The sequence below is a fragment of the Augochlora pura genome, chromosome 4, assembly GCF_028453695.1.
Source record: "Augochlora pura isolate Apur16 chromosome 4, APUR_v2.2.1, whole genome shotgun sequence".
Taxonomy (NCBI): Eukaryota; Metazoa; Arthropoda; class Insecta; order Hymenoptera; family Halictidae; genus Augochlora; species Augochlora pura.
The window spans coordinates 22473030-22495396 of NC_135775.1; the positions used below are offsets into that span (position 1 = coordinate 22473030).

The window sequence follows — 22367 nt, forward strand, 5'->3', positions numbered from 1 at the left end:
ATCATACGAGTATGTACCAAGCTTTTTAATCATTTTCCAATCGAGTTCGATCGTTAGGTTCTGAACGATTTCCGAGTTTTTAGCGTACTGAGTTCTAAAAGTTCGCAAGGAAGAAAAATGTTAATCGAACGCGTAATATAAAGTAATATACAATTCGCTTTTGAATCGTTTTGCAGATCGTCATCGAAAATCGTCGAACATTTGCAATTACGATACTTCCGGTATCCCGAAACGACCCGACGACGCGACCGCAGCCTCGAGTGTCCGAACTTTCCAAACTTTCGTTCTCGCGACCTGGAGCGAAATTCGCAACCCGACACGAGCCCGAAATATCGTACACCCTTAGACCCTTCGCTGCACGGGCTGGGTGGTGTGCAGGTGGGTGCACGTACGCGGTGGCGCGTCCGTATGTGTAGAGGTGCAGGGATTGATACGGTCACGGTGAAAATCGCGATATTTGTAAGCAAAAGGTAAATCGGGCGGTAGGTGGGACACGATAGGAGTGTCGGGGCGCTAGGCGGCTGGTGGTAACCTAACGAAACCAAGGAAGAAAAGGACGAAGCGTGGAAGGTTCGCGGGGGTGGGCGGACCGGGGCGCGGAATGACGTCATGTTGCTAAAGCGACGCGGCAACGCTGAGCGTCTGCGTGGGTGGCGGATGTCTGGGCAAGGATCAATAGCGTGCCAGCAACCAGGTAGTAGGTGTGAGTGTATGTAGGTTTCTGAACGGTGGCAGTCCAGGAGACGAACCTTCCGAGGCAGGACACTTGACGAGTCGAGTTCAGCTCCAGTGTCGTACCGGAGAGCGCCATGCCAGTATCACTGCATCACGGAACCCTCATTGCCTAGGATTATCAGCTTCTCCAGGTAACCGATACCATTCTATTTCGCACGCCGCGTCGGGATGCCAGCGCTCTCGCGTTCGCCGATCCGTTCGCCGATCTATCGGAGATCCTCGGTTCTCGGTGAAACGTCAACGCGCCTCGACGTTCGCGGATCTGGCCACCACCCCACGTAACGTAACCGCGGTCGCATCTCGGCCCGAGGGAAACGGGGTCCTGGACACCACCGGGCCATCGCGGGAGAGTTTGCACGCCGTGTGAATCGAGTTTCGCGATCGATCATGCCTCGGAATAGGGAAGCCTCGCTCGCTTGTTCGCAGGGAAACGGCCCGACAGGGAAACAGGGAACGGATACCGGAATCGATAGGGGAAAAAAATCGGGGAAAACCCGACGACGCGGTTCCCAGTAGGCCAGTGACGGGCACGACGCATAGCTCGACGGACAGAGAGCATCTCGGCGAGTCCGCCGCGAATAGAGAAGATAGAGCAACGAAATGAGATGGGGCTCGTGGTGGGGATCGTGTGTAACGAGAGATATGGATCCCTAGGCTTCCGCACGAAACTTGGTTACCCAGTTGTTGCAACCGTCGATTTTTTCGCTTCCCGAGTGACCAGTCTGTGAACCGTGCGTGCCACGCAGCATCAGTGTATTCGAACGATAACACGGTAAATATCCGACGTAGATACGAAGAGCAACGTTTCCCACCGTTCACGGGTTGACACCGTGACCTTTTAGCTACGGTCTCGTTTACGTTATCTGCGCGGCGCGGTTCGAACATGGGGTCTCTATTCCGTTTCTCTACTATCGCGTTGCACATACCAAATTTATCGTTGTCTTCTTATCGCGCGCTGTAGATAATCGCGCGCGCGCGCGTGTGCGTGTGTGTGTGTGTGTGTGTGTGTGTCTCGAATATACTCGACGAAGCGTGGACCCGTGCAACCAGCGCGCACGAAAGTAAAAGGAAGCCGTGTTATTAATTATTGCACCGTGCACGCGCGCAGAGATTAGCGGCGAGCAAAAAAGACTGATCGCGCTTCGCAATCGTTCGCGTTTTAACGGCCGGCACTTTCTCGAATACGACCGGAACATATTTACGGCCAGCGAATTGACGAAACTTTCCGGGAGTATATCCGCAGCCATTTTCACCCCTCCTCCCCCCTCCCCCCCATACACCCGCCTGCTTTCGAATGTTGTTTACCGCACGGGGATAAAACGATAATTTAGTTTCCGGTGGCAGGGGGTAGGGGGAGGGGAGGGGAGAGGCTGCTGTTCCCGGCGAAATTAGGAACAGACCGCGCACATGTAGCGGCTCGGTACAAATTCAACGGTATTTCGCTTGATTAAAATTAATGGTAGACGCCGTTCGGCCGGGTCGGGGGTTGACGGCGCTGGGACGTCGACGAGAGGAGGATGAGGAGGATGAGGAGGAGAGAGGAGGGGGGAGGGGGTACGGAGGGGACACGAGGGTGAGGACAAGGGGGTTGTAGGCGCGGGAGGACGGGCGAAAGCAATTACTTAAAAACACGTTTGTACATCGAGGATTTGTTTGCCGAAGAAATTTGTTCGCCCTTTGCTTGAGCACTCTCGAGGAATCGGAACACAAACACGGCACCCACGTACACACCAACACTGACCTAATTCGCGGTACTGTCCGGACGCAGCCAATCATTCGCCTTTTCGGCCCTGTCGCGCTGTTAGCGGCTCGTCTCGCACGGGTCCCGCGTACAGCCCGACGACGCAACACCGATGCAGATTTCCGTTTATTACCCCGTGGTCTAATTAACCCCCTTTAATCGCGAGCATGTTCGAGAATCGATCGCGCGCGAACGGTCCCTCTTTTTTCGGGAATTCTCGCGCCGGTTAATTTTAGAATGTTATTCGCGCGAACATCGCGCTGCGAAATGCTTGCGAGCCCGAGCGTGTCGCGGAGCCGAACGTTAAAAGCATCTGCCAAGAATGTTCCGCTTTGTAGAAGCATTGTTTTAGGTAAATATCTGTTGGGACCCGGGCCAGGCCGAGCGTTATTTAGTCGAGTAAATGCGATTATTCGAAGTTATTGCGTTGCGACGGATTACGAACGTCTCGTTCTCGTGGCGTAAACATGTTTAAACATTCGATAAATCAGTCGAGAATTCTCGAACGACTTGACTTTATTATACGTGTTATATACAAGTTAGCACTTAAAACGGTGTTGCGATGCAAGAGGGTTACGATTATGATGTTTTAGGGAACGTTTCATTCGTTTACTATTCCTTGCGAATGATTTACATTTACATTCCTCAGAAAGATCTAAAGTCTAGCGACGACCATACGTTTCTCTCACGTCTAATCTGCATTAATAATTCATTCTTCGGACGTGCACAAACTTCGCAGAATAATCTCTAGCTTCGTGTTAGAACGCAAATGTTTCACGATGGAAAACATCGCGCGAAATAAATCTTCGTTAATAATCGCTTCTCTTCGTCAAAGTCCTGCAAAACGGAGGACAAATTCTTCCGGCATGTTCCTCGTTGAAATACCAGCGCGGCATAATTCCGTCGCTCAGCGAACGGTTAATCGTTCCCCCACGAAATTGGCAAAGCAAACGTCGGAAGCCCGTGCAGGAGGACAAGCTTCCGGCTCGCAATCTGCCGTCTCCTGCGCGCTCGTCTGTTTACCTGATTCGAGATGCAGCGCGTCACGTTATTAATTATTAAGTCAAACGGTTCTCATTTGAATAATTAACAAAGGGGGATCCGCGCCGGTGTTTATCGAGCGGCGTCGCGCTGCCGATTCCGCACACACGGGGTCAGAGTCAAACGAATCCGCGGCACTCATTAGCGTCTCTCCTCCAGTTTTCGTTTCCAGATTAATAAATCCCCTGCCCCCCCCCCCCCCTCCCGAACCGGGTTGACAACGGGGGATCGTTCCGCGACTTTCGCGGCGGTTCCCGCGGCTACGTGCGAATTTCGTTTCACGCGGGCATTGTGCTCCGCGCGCGGCACCGCGGCAAGTAGAACAGGTCAACGCATTGCCAGCCGCATCTGGAGCTCTGGATGGGTACATCGAACGGGTCTTTTGTTCCTCGGTTCTCGGCCTTCCCGCGGCAGATACATCAACGAAATAAAAAAAAAAAAAAGAAATAATAAGCGCGAGCGGAGGAGAGAATGCTCGCCGCCGCGGCGCGGAAACTTCCGCGGCGGCGGCGGCGTCGCCGGCCGAGCGAAATGTTTACAGGTATTATGCAAATTGAACGAACTCTCGCCCTCTCCCCCATTTGTCGCCGGGGCGGACAGAAATTAGTTCCGTGCTTTAAATACCGCGCGGGTCACCGCTTCCTCCTCGGCGAACGATGGTTATTTGTTCCCCCGCTCTCCCCCCGCACCCCCGTCCTCGGATAATACCGCTCGCGTGGAATTATTAATCGGATGATAATGTCGCATCGCGGGGAATTATTCTAGAAATTCTCCGAGCTACGGTTCTCCGCGCGACTTTCCTTTTTTTTTTCTTTTCGTACGGTATTCGACGTCGATTGCCCGGAACGGATAGACGGCGGAGCGCCGCCGATTCCGATTTAACGGTTCTATCCGTAAGCGTTCGCCGATCGCGATTGTTAACCGGCCCGCTGCTGGAACGATCGATGCGCGAGGCAATCGAATCAGATTTTATGGTAATACTGTTCCCCGGGTCGCGCGAATGGTCCACTTTTCTTCGGATTGATTGCCTTGTCCTGCGATATCGAGGCTCGCCCCGCCCCCCCCCCCCCCCCCCCCCCCCCCCCCCATCCCGATGAAAAACAGCCGCGCGATAAATACTTTGTTCGAACCGCAGCGAAATTATTAACGGCAAGGAAATTCTCGATTAATTGCGGGGGGGAAAAAAAAAATCGTCGGACTAATGGCAGCTTGGCCTGTCCGTTGGTCGACGTCGGATAAACACAGTTCGTACCGAGCTCGTTATTTATTACTGGATCGTAATCGAATTTGTAATTAACTTTTGTTTGAAGTGGAAGAAACTCGTTTCCGACGCGTCTGCGCTTTTCCTGTCGACTAGCGGCCGTTACTCGCATATTATTCAATTATGTTCGCATTGTTGTCTGTTTCGATTTTGTTCGATCGAGAATTAACGCTGAATCGACGTTTAACGAGAGCGAAAAGATCCAATTTACTTAGATTTCGTACGGTTTTTTTTTGTCGGAGCAGTCGTTCCAATATTCGTGCAAATATTTTTCACGAAAGTGTCTCCGTTGTTCTAATAATTTTAAAATAAGGACTCGATTATTTGATCGCGATAGGTTTAGGTGTTAAGGGCGCGGAAAGTGTCTCGTTCGTTCCTGTCTGGTCTATAATATTACAAAAAAAAAAATGCATCGCCGTATCGAGGAGGGTCCGCTTAATCGTTCTACGTAGAAATCGCGAGCACGGCTTCCGGCACGAGGGCAGGAAAATCCTGGGAGATTGGATTTTTCCTTCGAAATTCGCCGGAAGCCGGGGCTAATGCAGGAAAACGATTTTCGTTTTGACAGAGCAATCGGACGGGCCAGCATCGAGAGAGAGAGGAGAGAGAGAGAGAGAGAGAGAGAGAGAGAGAAATAAACTCCGTCGATCCTGCGTTCATCACTCGGACGGATTGATAACGTTGGCCACGCGCGCGCGTCCGACGGACCCTTGTTCCCTCGGTGGCCAGAGCTCATTATTTATAGCGGAACGTTTAATGAATTTTTGGCGTGAGTCCACAAAGCGCGAGCACGCTCGCGCGGGACGGTGGATCGCGACAAAGTGTCGGCTCGTGCAATTTTCATTTCATTAACGTGAACGTTCTAGGAAGTTGGATGGCCAAGCTTGTCGCGAAATATTTTCCCTCGCCGAGGCTTTCCCCGATATTTGTTTAATGCCCGATCGGGGGAGGAAAGGCGCGGACGAAACTATGCGTGCAACACGGCCGGAATGCCCCGGCGCCGTGCTAATTAACGCGAATACAGAATTATGAGAACGAATACCGTAGCCGGCAAGAAGCGTAAAATTAATTTAATCGCCGGAGAAATTGTTTGCGCGCAAATCAGAGACGCGAGTAGAAATAAATTAGATATCGGCCGACGGTGTGCGAAGCCTTTTGACGACGTTCCCCGACTTTATTCGCGTTGCGAATGCTAAAAGTTAGCACGCTCTCTTCCTTAATGTATCCTTTGTCCAACGAAATCGGCAAGTTTTTAAGCCGAGGAATTTCTCCGGGAAAATTGCTCCCCTTTGAACGTTATTTAAACACGCGCGAAAACGTTCGCAATATCGTCAAAGACCGTGCCCGTCGCCGTTCGTCGGAATCTATAGAATCGTTCCACGCCGGCATAAATCGCATAACTTTCAGCCGGGACAAATTGTTAAAGTCGACGCGCCCTCCATTGTTCCCGATTGTGCTCGGATGTCCCGTCTCGGGGGACACGGCCGAGACTTCGGTAAATTATGGAACACTGAAAGTGGAAAACCGGTTTGTTTCTTCGTGTTCCCGCATCGACGAACGTGGCTCGCGACAAATTTTATGGACGCGTCGGATCATATTATATTTCGTTTGGAGCGGGACCAACGTTCGGAGTTATCGCCAGACGATTTGAGAAAATTCCCGGAGCGCGAAATGTTTTCACCCGCGGAGCCGCGGCTGGCAGAGACGAACGGTCGCGTGTACACGCAATCATTATCATTCAGACGTTCCCGGCGGTACGAAATTGCCGGCGGCCAGCGTCATTTGCGAAAAAATCTAGTCGGCGCGTTTTTCTGCCGGAACTGCAGCTTCCACGCGACATAGCAATTTCCCGGCGATTCCCGGGGACATTACGGTCCCGCGCTTGCGGCCAATAATAAAGCGGCTGGATTAATGAAAAATTCATTAACGGCGTCCCCTCAACCCCGCGGGGGCGGGGAAGAAAAAAAATGGTAACGCGGAAATGCTTCGTTCCGGAGCGGCGAACGTTTACAGCCGTCATTGTTACGTCGCGGAACGGGTCGTTCCCGTCTAATTTCGCCGGGCCGCCGCTGAAAAACGGCGCGCCGCGACCGTGGAGTCGCATTTCCCGGTTGTTTATGGCTGGACAATTGAAATTCCTCCGCGGACGTTCATTATCCGCGAGCCGCATCTGCGCTCTTGGCGTCGCTTCAAACACGCGTGACACGAACCGGTTGGAACACGGTTCGATTTCTGGTTTTAACGAAGGTTGTTTCGCGTGATCGCGATGCCGGCGCGTTCCCCCCTCCCCCCGGTCGCACAGATATTTATAAAGCCCGGCGCGGATTCGGTTTCAGTTTCGCCGAGCGCATAAAAAAAAATGGTAACGTACGTGCCGTTCCATTCGATCCCCCCATCGCGCTTTAATCAACGCTCCGATAAAACCGCGCCGGGGGCCCGGGCAAACGTTGTTCCCCGGATCCCGTCGAACACCGTTGCGAAAATTGCCTCGACTACCTCGTTTCCATGGTATACCTCTTTTTCCTTGCCGAATCGCGCCCCGAACCGTTTCCCGCAAAACGCGGGATCGCTTATAACATTATCCACGCTGGTAACGCTCGGAATTGTTTGACAAATTTTCGGTGATCGCCTCGCGAAATAATCGTTCGTTGGGACTTTGAATATCCTTCTTATAGAAATTAATTAACGATCATTTTCCGTAAGATCGCATCGATACTAATTACTGGGATTTTGCCTCGTAACATCAGTTTTGGTATGTTCGTTGAATTGTCAGTTTTTAAAATGAAAAACGGACTGGTCGCGATGCGTTTTAGCGCAGTCAAAGAGAAAGGTTGATATGCTTGTATAGCGATAATGGCGTAGAAATATGTCCGTCGTTTCTCGTTTGATAAGAGGTAGGGGCATAGTTTTCGCGGCACAAAGCGCGTAACGAATGAAAATTCGTGCCCCCGAGCTTGTAATAACGAAACGCATTTATTTGTTCATTTCAGGCTACCGCAATGTGGCCTGGAGCATTGAAGTTACTCTTGTTAATAACTTTCCTGCAACATCCGCTAAGGTAAGTTCCACTTCATTTCATTCCTACGGTGGCCGATAATTAACCGTGATCCGACGGTTTTCGCGTTGTTGAGCGGCTAGAGACTGCCATTGTCCGCCGAGAAATCTCCGTCAACGAAGTATGAAAACGTTCCGAATGCATGCACGACGCGGTGGTTATTACGCGGAAGACGCAGACGTTGCAAAAGTTAAAATGGCAGCTCTTGGAAGACGGTTCCGTCGCTGTTTTCTTTTGTCGAGTGCAATTACGAGTTTCAATGCGTTCTTTCAAAGCCGGCGAATCGGATCGACGATTATTCTTCGCTTCTCTCATTCGCGACGATGCGCGCGCGCGCGCGCCCGCGGCTACTTTTATTTCCAGTAAATTGCTATTCGAGTAATATACATTTTCGTTTTTATCGCGAAGTAGCGCCGCTTGTAAACGATTTAACGGAGTAGGTCGTTTTCCGTGGAACAATACGTCGGTGTTTTGTAACCAAAGGACGAAACGAACGGCGATTCTTCGCGGTCAAAGATGTCTGAAGCGTGGAACGAAATCCTCTGTTTTGCTTTGTTGTCTAGGTACGATTAACCCTTTGTACTCGATGATATTTTAACTCCAAATGTGAAACTATTTTTGACGATCTGCGAGTATATATAACAGTTATTTAAAGATGAACAGATTTGATAGGGTAATTATTTTATTAGAATATTATATGATAATCTTGAGGGTGACTCAGAAGCACCACTCGAGTGCAAAGGGTTAATCTCGAACGTTCACAGTTAACCAATTTAAAGTGATCTTTATACGACACTATTTACTGCCAAAATTAATCAGGATTTACTCTAGCATTGTATTTAAGTAATTATTCTGTTATCCGAACGTTCATGTTCATGTTCTCTGAATCAAGTGGAATAATCGAGATTCCACTGCGCTTACGTTTCACTCGTAGCAAGTAGAAAGGTGTAGCAATGGTCAGACACCGAGTCAAAGCTGTAAACTACTTCTGTAGAAATTGCCAACAAATATCCCTCTTTAAGGGTCGTATCTAAACCTCTGCAACCTCTCGATATTTTCATCTTCGAATATTTCCAAAGCAAAAATCTGGTTTATCCATAAAAAAAAACTCAATCACTAGTTGCAAATTAAAGTAGAAACTTTAATAAATATCACAGAACTCTTTCAATTTTTATAAAGTTTAGAACAATAAAGAAATTAAGAGATCCGCGAGATCCTGTAACCAAAAAACGAGTTACTGTATCAGTGCTTAAAAAATTACAATTGTGTAAATAATTACGCTTTGTGGAACCATAAGTTCCAACAGTTTCAAACCGGCTCTGATCAGAAGATTGCGAAAGGAGAACAGGAACATTTTGTCTCTCGCTTCCGACTTCGTTTCTCCTCGAAGAATCGACGTTCGTTCTCGCGCGGGCCGCAAGACACCGGCCACGGAGAACGCGTCACACCTCTCGCACGAATCCCGGTCGCACCTGGTTGCAGATGTATGTCGCGGGAGAAGAACTTTCGAGAGAAGGAGAAGGACGTGTTAGACGACATTCTCGGACCAGGACGGTACGACGCCCGTATCCGGCCCAGCGGCGAAAACGCAACAGGTGAATACATCGATATTTTCGTTTTTCTGTTTTATATCCACGTTCCTTCCAGTCTCCCTTTGATCAACAAGAGAGAGAAAAAAAAAAAAGAAAGAATCGAAACCTACCGGAGAAAAAAAAACCACACACACATAACAGGAAAGAAAAGTAAAACGGGACGACAACGAAAATAAAAAAAATAGCGAAAGCGAGAAAAACCGATATACGAACACGTCGGGCACGATCGCTATGGAAGGGACACGGACATGTCCGACGCCGGGCTCTGATATCCCGGTGAAAGATAGTCGGTCCATTTGTCGGTCGTGCTGCCGGCGAGAAACGACGCCTCTTTTCTCGCGTTCGGGCAGAACCCCGGCTTCTGATCTAGAAAACTCTCTGACGCGCTGACAACCGAAATTAGGGGGGGTTGGGTCTCTGTTTCACGAGCGTAATTTTTGGTTCACGGACCGTTCCCGCCCGAAGGTGTACCTCGCCCCCCGTTTCACGCGCGTTGAACGCCGCCGCCTTGCCGCAGTCTAATTTTCGGTATTCCGGCGTCTCTGTGTTTTATATGTAAATAGACGGGCATTTTAATTTGTATAATCGCGGGCATGCCGGGGATTCGGTATACTCGAGCTCTTAATTAAATTGCGAACGTTTCTGGCTGATGAGAACTGCTCTTGGCGCCGTTAGTTTCCTAGCATTTTTTTGTTTTTACCGAGAATAGGCCATGTTCTAGAATTTATTGCACCGGGACCGGTCGACGCGACGAGAAAAAGCTTGTTGCAGTTTACTGGGGCACGATTCCACGTTCTACGGGAATTTTCGCGGTGCCGTGTCTTCGACGCTGCTTACGCCTACGCTAATCGAAAGCTGCGAAACGCGCGAAAATGCATAGTCGACAGAATTCGCGGAGAGACTCTTGACAGAGATTGTTTAAAACGTATCGCTGAAACAATTTTATAGGTCGAGAATATTTGTCAATATTTCACACGATTTTCGCAGCTTTTCGTAACGAACTCCATCCACACCGTTTATTATAAACGTAGAATCGTATCTAAATACAATGTACCAAGTTGCTCAGCATTCAACGCTTCAATTGTCCCGCTATAAATTCCAAGATTCTCTTGATCGAGTCCAGGAACCAAAAATCAAAGGAACAGAGACCCGTAATTAAATCACGGTTACTCGAATTTCCCGCGGATTTCGCATTGCCACGCGTCGCACGTCTCGCTCGCCCAAAAGCCACGACCTCCATTCGAGAATAGTCGATCTACGGATCCAAAGAGAGTGTCGGAGGCGAGCGTTTGGCGCCCGACCAGCAAAGTTTCACGCTCGAGAGGGCTTCCGAAGAAGCTGGCTTTCCCCGGTTTCTACACTCCTTTCTCCGTCGACGATAGATTCGGTTTCTTCCCTCCTCCTCCTACCCGCCCCGCCCCCCCCACCCTCCGCGACGTCCTACGTCGCGGGCGGACTTACCCCACTAATCGACTTATTTTCAGGAGAGAACAGTAAACACAGCGTCGAGCAACGCTGAACAGCGACGAATCGCTGTTAGCTCGTGATTTGTCTCTCCGTGACGCGGAGAGATATACCGTCCGAGCCTCGAGGACCTTGATTTTGGTCGGTCGACCCTCCGTAACGCGATCCGTCGAGCCTAAACGAATACCGTACACTCGAGTGTATGCTTGATCGACGACGATGTCCACTTAAAATGATTCTTCGGAACCGATGACGATTTTGAGATTTATTCATTTTAAATATTATTAAATATGTATCGTTTATAGCGCAGGTTTTTACGCGTACTCGTCGATGTGAAATTTCGAGGCATATCGGACGATATGGTTGGGAAAGAATTAAATACAGATCGCGGAAATGCGTAAAATTCTACGGCAGAGAGATATCAAAGATGGCCGCTCAGTTCGTTCGCAGCTCTCTGGCCATCCGAGCCGTACAATTTTGATACCCTGATCGATACGAAAGAGAAGTTTCGTGTTACTCTTCTTTGCTCGGAAATAGACGTGCCTAGCGAGAGCTGAGAATAGGATCGTAATTGTGCGAGAGCAGAGAGACACGGCTTCGATTCCTTTCAGCGTCAATGTTTATTCTCGTATAATTCAGCTGCAAATAGCAGAAGTAGAATGTTCGCGGTCTGTACCGTGTACGTAGGTGGTGAACATACATATTTTCAAAGCTGACGGCTCGCCCCGGCTTAACCCGGAACGTATCAATTTCCAGCGGAGCGTTTCCCCGTCGCTCTGCCGATGGCTAAAGGTCTCCGCGACTTTTCGGCGAAAGGTCGGTTACAGGTAGACACCGAAGGTCAACTGTCAGAGAACACGATCTACCCCCGTGATAGGTCGACCATTCCACGATCTACGAACTTTGACATCGCAATTTTCGAATGTGAAAGCTCGCGGAGCACGGCGACGTTCGCCGCGGCCGAGCACCGTATCGATCTCGCGTCTGTTTAGCCGAAACGTTTTGCATTCCGGGGAACTTGTAAGCGATTATGCGCGGGAATTAAGGGAAGACAGTTTACCTCGTGTTACAGTTACCGGGATCGCGTTTTCTCCCGGGACCCCGACCCGGAATTGGCTTGCTGCGTCATTTACGAACGTCTCGTTTCAGTTGTCAGCGTAACACAGTTTTAGTTAACCCTTCGAGCGTACGTGGACATTATAAGACCGCCATTACAAATTTCGCAGATTCTGATTCGGTGTGGACGAACAATCACGGTGGTAACCGGTTCGTAAATTTACATCGCCCCACCCGACGTCAAACAGCGGCGACGACTTAGACGAATCCGGCATTCAAAAGAGCCGCGATCACACACAATGTTCTCTGATCCCAAAGAATCATTGGGCGTCTGAAACGCTTCGCTAGGCTTCGGGAATCAAACGAACAAAAGAGACGCAATTAGCGGATATACGTGACTCGAAAGTGATCAGTCGTGGCAGAGGGCTGACCGACAACCCATTCCGTTCGCTTCTTTACTTTTCCCTCGCTTCGAGGTTGCGACCGGCAATCGTCGTCGACCTTTAATAAACGACTGTCAATAAACGATTGGCAATAATCGACCGGCAATAATCGACTGTCAATCGTCGATGCCGCACCAGCCGGATAGAAAGCAATCGACGAAAGACGCGAGCGGAAGAGTCGCGCGAATTATCGTCCACGGACGGGACTCGAACCGGTTTTCGAGGAACGTTCTCCCGGTTAGGCGAATAGCAACGAACAAGAATCCCGACGCCCGGGGATGTTACCGGGGAGCCGTGCAACTTGTCTGGCTCGATGGAACGTTTCTGATAGCGATGACGAACGACACCGCGCGATACGTTGGCAACGGTGACGCCCGCGATTTGTTTCGCCGCGGATCTCTAGGATCTGTGCGTTGCGTATACACGGGGCCGCGCGGCGACACACTGTCACGCGTATCTGGCTGTCCCGTCCACTGCAGACTGATTGGCCGAGTTTCCGATAAGACGGAATTGTTCGGGCCGCGCGCCGTTAATTGGTCTGAAAGACGAGCACGCCGCTGTTTCCACGATCGAGCCGCCTTCATAGAATGCTGGCTCGATCGCGCGAGCCTATGCGATAACGATTTAACGCGGCCAATCGAACGGGGCACCCGTGCTCTGCGACAGAGATGGGCAGCTCGACGAAATCTGGACCGAATTAAATCGGAACGGTACTCGAGGTCACGAGTTTTGCTCCCTTCGAAGGTTCTGCAAGGTGTCCGTCGTACAGGCGAAATATTCTGGCACAACTGGGGACGATTTTATATTGAAAAATACGTCGAAAAGGAAATATTTTTTCATTAAAGACTATGTTTTCGAGAAAATATTGTTCGAAAGGTAATACTATTAAACAGGCGTCTGACCATCGTATACCTATTCTACTTAAAACAGATTTTATATAGCAATTTTTATACTGCAAACCTGACGGAACTTTAAAATTATGTTTCTCGAAAGCATAGCGTTAAACGAGAAAATCTTCGACTTATTTCTCCATGTAGAATCGTCCCCGATTGTGCCATGATTTTTCATTCATCCTGTACAGAGCTTTTAAAAGATTAAATCGAAGCGTTTAGCAAAATTGGTATGTAATCGAATGCTTCTATGAAAATAGGAAATTCTTCCGCGATATTTCACCTTGCTCCGAAATTCACGAAGCAATCGAATCCTTGATGCACAAAAGATCTCGTGTCGAAGCACCTCCGTATCCGCATAGAGATCCGCAGTCTAATTATTACTTTTTCATATCATTGGCATAACGTGTGCGCCAGTGAACTATAAATGGTTAATCCGTTTAATGCGAGCGGTGATTGTAGTTGGCAGCCGGTATCGGGTCGATCTCCGAGTTATATAATACTTTGGCACTTACTTTCACCGGCGAGTACTATCTGAATCCGATCCGCGGTAGACTCCCTACGTCGAGTGCGCTGAAACGATATTAAAGAGACCGGGACAGAGGATGAAACACGCGTGGATCATTAGGCTACGAACCGAACGAAGCTCTTGAACTCGAGTGACAAAATGAAAACGTATTAATCGTCCGAAAAGAGCGCGCGAGAGCGAAGCTCCGGAGATTCCTCCTTTCTTTGCCAGATTCTGTCTGCCAGATTCTGTCCAACTCTGTACAATAAAGCTTCGATTTAAGAGAGGAGAGACTGTGGCAGTGGATCGTGGATTCTATTTTCATCTTTTTTTTCTTCTCTCTTCCGATCTTTGCGATGCGTTTTCCGGCGATGGACGGGCGATAAGGGAGAGCGCAAGTTCGTCGAGGGTGGCGCAAGCGGATGGCGAACGAATGTTTTCTTTTTTGCTTTTTGTGGAGTGTTGGGTAGGTCGTGTTCAGTCGGAAGTTCGACGAATAACTACGACACGAGGATTTCTGACTGGATCGGCGAGCTGAGCGAGTCGTGTGTCTCAGGCGCGACGCTTGTTTGCTTTTTTGTTTTCCGAGCGTGCGGGAGTCCGATGTGTTCCGGAAACCTCTCAGAACCAAGGGTCCCGAAGACATCTCTGCGTGTCTGTGTATTTGGTGAATCGGCTCGTCGACGAGTACACACCTGACGTCTCTGATTGGCTGTCGCTTGTAACCGTAGAACATTTGACTCGACTAATTTCGAGCGTAATTCGTTTGGCTATAATAATTAGTTGTTATACGACTGGAGCGGCACAGTGGCGATCGCGGTAGACTCTTCGCCTCGCGAGTGTACACGGTTTTGGTGGTCCTCTTTAATGATTCTTGCCGCACACGGCTGGCAGCCTTATGGCCCGACCGACTCGAATCATTGAATTCCCGGGTCGTGCGTCTGACATAAGCGGCACTTAGGCTACTTGATGCGAGCGCGCCGCTGCCAGACCGTGTGTATCTCAACCGCGGCTGTTCGGTTCATTGTTCCGGGCCGGTTTATATTCCGTCCGCAATGTTTACGCTATCGTCGTTATTATTTTCTCCCGTATAAATAATCGTCCGCGAATAATTACAGCCGGAAGAGCGGATCGATTAATTGTATTCAATCCGCGGGCTCGAACAATTACGAGATACGCCTGGGTACCGTGCCGGCGATTTCCTGCCGTTTGTTGCGAATCTTTTCGCGCGTCCGGCACCGGGCATCCGGCTAAAATTAACGTCGAAAGCAAATTGAGATGAATCGGCGTCGCTTATTATGCCCTCGAATTAATTGCTGCGAGATACCGCGCTCCGTCGCATTGTTCGGCTGTCAACGTGTCGGCCGATGTTTAAATCGCCGTGGAAAAGTCGGATTTTTACAAACCCGTAAAAACGGGCATCGCGGAAAAGTGAAAAATGTATTCGACGCCGGTGTCCAATTACATTGGCCCGACGAAGTGAAAGCTTTTAACCACGCTCGGCCAATCTCGTTGAATTTTTGTTTGCTGATTGCGAATCTGCGAATCGTTTCGCCTTGAACGCTCGCAATCTTTCGCGGCGCTTAATTTCGAAAGTAACGCTTGTCAGCTTCAGGAATTTCTCTTGCTTCAACCGTGAAAGCTAACCGAACGATTTTCAGGTAGAACGATTCTATGGACCCTCTCTAATGGAACCGTGAAGGAAATGTTTAAAAACACGACCTCGTACACCGCTTCTTCGAAATCGTCTCGCTTTTGTTAAATTATTTAAAAACACTAAAATGTTTATAATATCATTAAAAGTATACTGTTGTACGCGGAAAAGTCTGCAGAATCGTTACGCGAAGGAACCGTTCGCCTAACTTCCCTCGTCGAAGCAGGAGAATCGTCTAAAGTTGAGTATTCGCCTTCGCGAACGAAATAGCGATGGATACGAACGACTTTGGAGAAAAGAATTCCGAACAAGCGAGGATCGGGACCTGTTATCGACCAGTTTTGTAGCTGGTCTCGATGTCGCGCTCGGCACAGTTTTCCATCGCGTTAAACCCGGCAGCGTTGACGTCCGCGGCAAAGAAATTTATGCGACGACGTCGAACGTCTCGGAAAATTGGACCGCGAGTGTGTCCCCGCTATTGTTCGATAGGTCGCGGCACGGTGTTACACGTCGCCGGTGATTATAGTCGACCACCTAACCGCCTGGAGCTCGATCTCGCCGCCATTGCGCGATATGTATATATTTTTTTTAACACACCCGGACACTCCGTTGCCGTTGTTGCCCCTAATTATCGGGGAACGTGTCAGGTGTCCCCCCCGGCCACCGGCTAATTTGAAAGCAAACAAATGAGAAAGTGGCTGGTGTCGCGTGGCCGACATTAACTTCTCTCCCGCAATCTTCAACCGCAGTCCTTCTGGCGCATAATCTCGGTACAGCGAAACTTTCAAACTGAAAGAACCAGCCCCGATCTGTTCGGGGCTCGTTAATCACGGCGAAACAACGCCGCGCGTTCCAGCTATTTTCCGCCGCAGTCTTCCGACGACTGAACTCTCCATACGCAAACCGAAAAACTTACGGAAATATTTTTTGTTTGTTCAACAAGCCGCCGGAAACATTGGAATTTACTCGACTGCCGTTGGAATTATTTGAATTCATTAAACAGCTTTCGGAAATGTTTGAACTCATTAAACAGCTTTCGGAAATATTTGAATTCATTAAACAGTCGTTGAAAATATTTTAATTTAGCAAATATCAGCTGATAATATCTTAATTTTATTATCTACCGAAAATATTTCGGTTTATTAAACAGCTGTAACACATACGCTATCGACTAACATTGGAAGAAACATATTATGTTGTAACAATTATTAACAGTAGCGTCTTTTAGCAAGTAATCTTCTTTAGACCGAAGAGAGCATTGTTAAACAATTTTTAATTAATTATCCTCGTTTTGAATATTGAAATCGATTAACACGAATCGAATTCGCGAAGATCGGAGAGGCTTAATTCGCCGTAAAAATTGTAACCCGTTCCCCGTGCGAGTACGGGGCCAAGTTTATCGGGATCGCGGCCCCGTCAATTAATATTGTACGTGCTTAAAGAAATTCTTAGCGATGATTTTTCGAGCACAGGTAAGACAGTAATCCTTTCTAAGCAGCTTGCGAACGAATAGACGAGCCCGCTCGTAAGTAAATAGGACAAGACGCCCCGGAAGTAAAAGGGAATTATTCGCCGCGTGCACATCCAAGCACAGCCGCCTCAATGTCCGTACCAAGCCTTTAAAAACATATATATATATAAAGACCAAACTGCACCGTTTCTGTCTCTCAGTATATTTAGTCGCATATCTTGCAAAATACGTGTTTCTTTGACGATTACAACGCCTAATCGATAGGTCTCCCCGGTGTATGTGTCACGTACGAACCCGGTTTAAAGTATCCGTGGTCACAGCACTTTGCCTCTAGCTTCCGAATTTGCTTTTAGCCCATTTTCTTTCAGTGACGTACACCGCGCGACATGGAATCGAGTTTAGTCGAGGAAATTCGCTTTTCTGCTTCGTTTATTCTCTTCCTGCGCGCTCAGAGGGTTCCCGTTAATAGTCCGCTGTTTCGTATAACTCGATACATAGATTTAAAAATATTTTACGGACAGCTATTGTCGGATAATCGCGACAGAAGCATCCCGGTCGGGATAAATTCAGCGTAAACCGTGAGACGTTTTAGCTTTTATTTAGAAGGGATGATTTATTTTCGGAATTTCGTATTTTTCTCGGATATTTTTACAGCGAGACAATTTTCAATTTCTGTGAAAAGAGTTGTCGATGCGTTTCTGTTGTCACGAGAATAGTACACTTGGTTCCGTGTCACGTGTTGTACAATACTCAAACCGATTCTTGCTGGAGTGATCTATATTTTTTCTCTAATTCAGAAATTAATTAATCCAAATGATTTAAATAAAACTAGTCGATCGCATTTATTAAAATAGCCGTGCATTTGATCAAAATTATTAATCGGTTTAATTTATATACGCGGTGAACTCGCAATCAAGTTAATTATTGACAGTTCTGATTACTTTCCGACCGAGGAAAGTTTACACAGGCTACTCGCAATTCAAATTATTCTTTAATTATTCCGGCTACTATGTCTGACCATTACTTGCCAACTCTACTGACAGCGAACGTGCCGCAATGAAATATTAACTCGACTTCGCCTATACTTAAAAGTTCTTTATAACCTCTGTCTCACTATTTAAGTGAACGCGAGCCGAAGTGGAAACTACCAGCAATGGTCAGACACGCGAGCCAAACGAGCCTGAGCGCACGCGACGTTAATCTACACATTAAATTCGATTTTCTCGAAATTAAAACACTTTTCTCTGTGCCATTCGCGTCTGCACTTTGTAGGTCATCGGGGAAATAATGCGTCCACGTTTCTCGAGCATAAAACACAAAAATATGATAGAAATCGAAGGAAAATAAAAATCGTTCAGATATTATCTTCAAAGACATTAAAATCATTTATTAAAACATCTGATTATTGTGTCTGTTCAGAATATTTCTATTTAATAATTTCCCTTTTATGATACTACGTAGATTCTTTATTGAAGCAAATATGTTCAAATAAGTATGCAATGGAAAATTATATAAAAATAGAAATCGAAGCTATTTCGATCTTTTGATTATTTCGTAAATTTTGTAAATTCTATAGATTCGTGTATTAACTTCGAAAATTTGTAAAGTTTATAGTTCTAGTTTCACGAGTTGAATGACTTTGTTATTGCACGATGGGAGCAGCCGCGCCAGGCTCGGTGAAATATGGAGATTCGTATTATTTGTGGAGCGACGCGATGGAATCGGCGGATTCGATTCAGCCGCGAGCTGCGAGGGCCTCTGTACACAAGATCCTCTAGCAAGAATCACTGTCCGACAGTGTACACCACGTACATATACGTCACCACTTGACGCGCGCACCCACCAGTTCCCTTTGTCAAAGAAACTAGTTCGTGACGATCGTGCCGGATCGTCGCGCGTGTGTCACCGTGTGTCCCAGACGACAGCCCGCAAAAAGTGCAGCAGCCCTCAAACGAAACTCAATGTCCAACTTCGATCCCGATCCCCTGGGGGGACGCACAACAATTTTTCCAAACGGCTCTCGATCACCCGGTTCAATCCGTTCTCACGAAGCCTACACGTTTCCTCCGCGAGTCGAACCAAAAAAACAAAAACAAAAAAAAAAGAGAAAAAACGGAAAAGAAAAAAACAAGTACAAAGCCACCCGACCGACCGACCGAAAGAATCGAAACCGAGCGAGCTAGACGAATTCTCCGACACGGCGGCCGACCTACCGAAATCTCTAGGGCGAACCGAAAGAACGAAGCCGGAAGGGAAAACGGAACGGCTTTATCCAGTGGCGTAGCGAGCGAGAAAATCGCGAGCAATCTAACAAAAAAAAAACAATTCATATTCCAAGTAGAGTATTGTGTGACACGGGGAAACGATTGACTGACTAAAACGGGGCTCTGTTGTTTTTGCCCTTAGATGGCCCGGCCATTGTCCGGGTAAACCTGTTTGTGCGAAGCATTGCGACAATTAGTGACATCAAGATGGTAAGTATAACCAATTAAACCATGTCCAAGAATCTTTAACGGGGCGCCGAAACGCCATTTCTCTCTTGGCGGGTACTTTTTCCTTATTTTTCTGTTGCTTGCAAGAAACTTGAACGTAGCCGCAACCGTAGGTCTTAGAGTCCTCGGTGAGAGACCCATCGACGACTATGACGATAGACGCGTGCCGATCGCCGACGTCAGCGACGAGAAACGGCGACCACTACACGATCATGACAGCCGGCTAGCATCGTGTCCCTTTTTAACTCCCACCCCCCCGTTTTCTTATTCTTATTACGTAGACTATACCGTCGACACCATCCGCCACCCTCACCCTTCAAACCACCCCCACTGTCGCACCAGATCGAATCGAGATTTCCGCGCGAACGCGCCACCGGAACTGTACTATGCATATAGCGACGTTTATTTTCCTGGACGACGCTTACGTTCCCAGAAAATCTGCTTTATTGGATTAACAATCTAAAACAAAATTAGACGTATTCTTGCGACACGCACGACTCTCGTTAACTAAAAGGTTAAGGTGTTTTGGTAATTTATCAACTGTATTTGCATTTTTATTTGCCGTTGATTGCCGGAGGAGATTTCGATTCTATTTTGTTATGAATCTATTGTTCATCATTTTACTATTAGTCTACTATTAGTCATTTACGAACCTATGCTATTATTTAATATACTTAATATAGTATTGATATTTTATTCGCATTTCTTTTTGGTTTTAAAAACCCGGTGTTCTTCCAGAAATATTATTCATCGTATTGTTCATACAGAACATGGATTAAATCTTTTAAATCGATACCTGTCGAACATCTAATTTTGCAGAGGTCTTCGGAAATATTACAGATAAAAATTAAACCTCGTACACGTTCAATTTCCGAGACGCAGCGTTACGAACAACGCATCAATCCCGCGGTCGTAATAAAACGTTCAATTTCCTTCGGTTTCATTATAACAAGCGATTCTCCAAGACGCGGCGGTACAAATGAAGCAGGAGTTTGTCGCGACGCGAAATAAAAGGCAGCCGTAAAGCGGTGCACGACGTCCCCGCGTAAATCCTAATCGAAAAATGAACGAGTTCCCGACAAACGTGCTTTTGCCGTTTCGCTTCTCGCAATTCCACATTAACATTCTTATCGCGTTTCGAGCGGCTTAACCACGCTCGTCTGCGTTCATCTGACCGCGATCCGGGTTTATTACACTTTTTACGACGGCCGCGCAAAGAGTCCCGTTGCAAGAACAAAGTAAACAAAGGGAAAAATAAGATCGTAACAAAGAGAGGGGCGGAAGAGAGAGAGAGAGAGAGAGAGAGAGATGGAATATGTAAACGTTCCATCTGTTATAAAATTTAGAGACCATGAAATACGCTGAATCTCTGAAATAAAGCATTTACGGACGCGTGTTTGCGCGACCTGTTTTTGTTTTTTTTTTTTGTTTTGTTTTTCCTTCTCGTCGTCGCGATAGGTAGAACGCACTCATAAAATTTCGTCTCTCGCGGAAGAACACCCGGGTTTAATATCGTGCCACCGTAAAACTCACCGGCAAGTGGAAAGAGCGTGTAATGGCCAGACAAGCAGCGCCCAAGCGTGTCCAATAACAAGCGTGTTTGACAAATTTTCGAAATGAATTTTCTGGGAAACGAAGGCTCGCCGCGCCAGGGAGCATCGATCCCGTGCTTTTTCCCCATTTGTTTCCCATCCGGTGAACCGCCTTCGTCCCTCGCCTCGAAATTCTCTTTCGTACGTTGTTGTACAATGCGGTTTACTTTTGTCGAAGACTACAATTTTTGGGAAAATATCGTGAACAGATATTGGATATATATATTTAATTTTTCAAAGTTTCGATGCAATGAAGATAAAGTAGATATAGTATTAATATTTGTTAATATACCATAGCTTGTGTCGCGATTTACGAAAAATCTGTATATTTTATAAGATATTAATCAAAGCAGGGAACGACAGAATCAGTTCTTCTTTGTACCTCTACATGGAATATTAAAAAAGAAATATGTCCGGAGAATCTTTACCAGTCAAATCCGAAAGTACGTCGCCGCACAATCGGCGCAATCCAGCCGCACGTTATTAAATTCGATTCGAAAAAGCCGGGAAACATTCGCGGCGGCAAGAATTGGATCTGAATCCAGATTCCGTCGACTCTCGAAGGCGAGGGGTGGTTCCCGAAAGGTCTTGAATAGACGATCTCCGCCTGGCGGAAGGTTGAAAAGCCAGTGGATTCGATATGCATACGAAATGTTCGGTGAGCGGGCGCGGCTCCGCAAAGCCGGAGCAGAAATCCGCGGATCCGCGAATCGATCGCAGACGGAATCGGCCGCGATCTGTGCATGCGTTGATCCGATAGAGACGGCTAGACTAGTGTGTATCCGGTGCGATTCTGGCTGGGAGCGTCTCCCCCGAGCTTGGTCCTTTTGATCTAGGAGCATTGTGTCGCGCGACACTCCATCCCATAGACACCCCCGCCCCGTAGACCGCCAAAGATGAGGAACCCGTGGCCCGTGGTCGACTCGCCTGTTTTTTTTCCCCCCCACATTTCTAACCCAGCCATTTCCGTTCTCTCATCTGTGTATACATCAAGATACACCGTTTCATGTTTTAGACTGCCACACAGATACAGAAACCCTAGCATTCTAGCATAGACACAGGCATGCGGCATATAACTCTAGCATCTATGTTACCACGTATGTACGGCACACGTTTCTATTAGCCACGTAGGACGCGCACGAGGGGCCAAGAAAAACAAAGGAAAAAGGAACAGAGAAAGAAAGAAAGAAAGTTAGAGAGAGGGGGAGAGAGAGAGAGCGAGAGAGCGAGCGAGAGTGTGGGAGGAGATGGATTAAAACCATGGGAGGGCGACGAAGAAGGACACGGATTATCGGCTGTCGTTCTCGCATATAGGGTTTCGCGCGATCCTTCTCCAACCCCCATGAGGTCCGGCAAACACCTAAACCACCCT

General features: G+C 47.8%; 1 protein-coding gene across 10 annotated transcripts in view; it reads left to right on the forward strand.

Annotated features, from left to right (window-relative positions):
* Positions 1 to 689: 689 nt before the first annotated feature.
* Positions 690 to 22367, forward strand: part of Gluclalpha (glycine receptor alpha 1) — a 59559-nt gene continuing 37881 nt past the window's right edge. For 2 of the 10 annotated variants that reach the window (XM_078179488.1, XM_078179490.1), the window contains exons 1-4: positions 691 to 866; positions 7769 to 7836; positions 9316 to 9428; positions 19318 to 19385. In XM_078179488.1, the coding sequence (XP_078035614.1) occupies positions 7778 to 7836; positions 9316 to 9428; positions 19318 to 19385 (240 nt within the window). In that variant the 5' untranslated portion in view covers positions 691 to 866; positions 7769 to 7777. Of the gene's footprint in view, positions 867 to 7768; positions 7837 to 9315; positions 9429 to 19317; positions 19386 to 22367 lie in introns of those variants that run through there. The other 8 variants (XM_078179486.1, XM_078179487.1, XM_078179478.1 and 5 more) reach the window with 5 other exon arrangements.